This window comes from Halyomorpha halys, unplaced genomic scaffold (assembly GCF_000696795.3).
Source record: "Halyomorpha halys isolate HHAL.00 unplaced genomic scaffold, Hhal_1.1 Scaffold1552.1, whole genome shotgun sequence".
NCBI lineage: Eukaryota > Metazoa > Arthropoda > Insecta > Hemiptera > Pentatomidae > Halyomorpha > Halyomorpha halys.
Genome location: NW_027115643.1, coordinates 104957 through 106197, shown reverse-complemented (window position 1 = coordinate 106197; position 1241 = coordinate 104957). Strand labels below are relative to the sequence as shown.

Genomic DNA, 1241 nt, shown 5'->3' with positions numbered 1-1241 from the left:
AAAAAAAAAAAAAAAAAGTAATTTGTTATGAACATAGTCCTAGGACATCCCCTAGCCATCTCCCTTTTTTTTTTTTTTTTGTAAAATCTGATTTGTCCAGATTCATCATGTTTGTTTAACAATTATGTGTAATATCCACAGAGTCTAATCTTTTGTGTGAGTATGATCTTATTATGTAGGTACTTGTATGTAATCCTAGATATCAAATTGTGTAATATCCATGGGGTTTTGTCATGTATAATCGTTTGTTTGAATGTAATCTTATTATGAAGATCATATGATATGTAAATAATATAAGATGATATGTAAATTTAAAAAAATCCTTTAATGGATAGCAGGTTTCTAATTTCTAAAATTAATGCTGACCTGTACGGTGTATATTTTTTTATGATCAGCAATGAAAAATTATTGGAGTTTGGTAAGCTTCTGAACAAATGAGTCAAGTGTCTTCTTGTCATGTAAGCATCTTAAGTTTATATCAACTAACAAATGTGGCGATAGTGTATTAGTAAGTTAGAGGGCACTCTAAACAAAAGTTATTTTCATGATTTATGTATGTCCCTCGCTCTGTGTAAATATTATGCACCATAAACCTGTCTAACCCTTGCAGAAACCCTCAACTTCATTTATTTGGGAGTCCCATTATTGAATTTTTTAGTAACAGACAAATTGGGATTTTACAAAAATTTTGACCACAGGAGTCATTTCATAAAATCGCCTACCTATTTCATTCTATCTATTGTTTTTACAAAATTATTTGACAATTTAATTCAATTGTAATTACATAATTGTATAATTTTAATAATTACTTGTAGAGCTTGAAATATTGCCTCCTCATTACTGAAGGTATGGAAAGTCCGCATTCATGCAGGAAAAGAAAAAAATCGAAAATTTTCTCTGGGATTTCAAGTTTTAAACATCAAGGTGTACTGCTGTCTCAGCTGTGATTTCATAAAATGATAATGTTAATAAAAAAAAAAATAAATAAATAAATACTATATATTTCTTTAACAAACCCAATTGTGTTAGTTGAGGGTGAGTTAAGAACATTTTACTAATAAAGGGTGTCCCAAAATTAGCGCAAGATTTGAGTTTGCCACAATAGTGCAGAAAACTGTTGGCAATACTGTTTAAAAAAACTAACATTTGACAGCTGATAGCTTAAGACAGTGATTCCAAAAGTGGGCGCCACCGCCCCCTAATGGGCGCTGTAGTGATTCAGGGGGGCGGTGATGGCCACA

General features: G+C 31.2%; 1 protein-coding gene across 2 annotated transcripts in view; it reads left to right on the top strand.

Moving 5' to 3' along the window:
- The window catches only part of LOC106690022 (repetitive organellar protein), a 23966-nt gene extending 22987 nt beyond the window's left edge, over positions 1–979 (top strand). The window contains exon 7 of one of the 2 annotated variants that reach the window (XM_014435272.2): positions 816–979. In XM_014435272.2, coding sequence (XP_014290758.1) covers positions 816–947 — 132 coding nt within the window. In that variant the 3' untranslated portion in view covers positions 948–979. The remainder of the gene's footprint in view (positions 1–815) is intronic. The other variant, XM_014435273.3, reaches the window with a different exon arrangement.
- The last annotated feature ends 262 nt before the right edge of the window (positions 980–1241 follow it).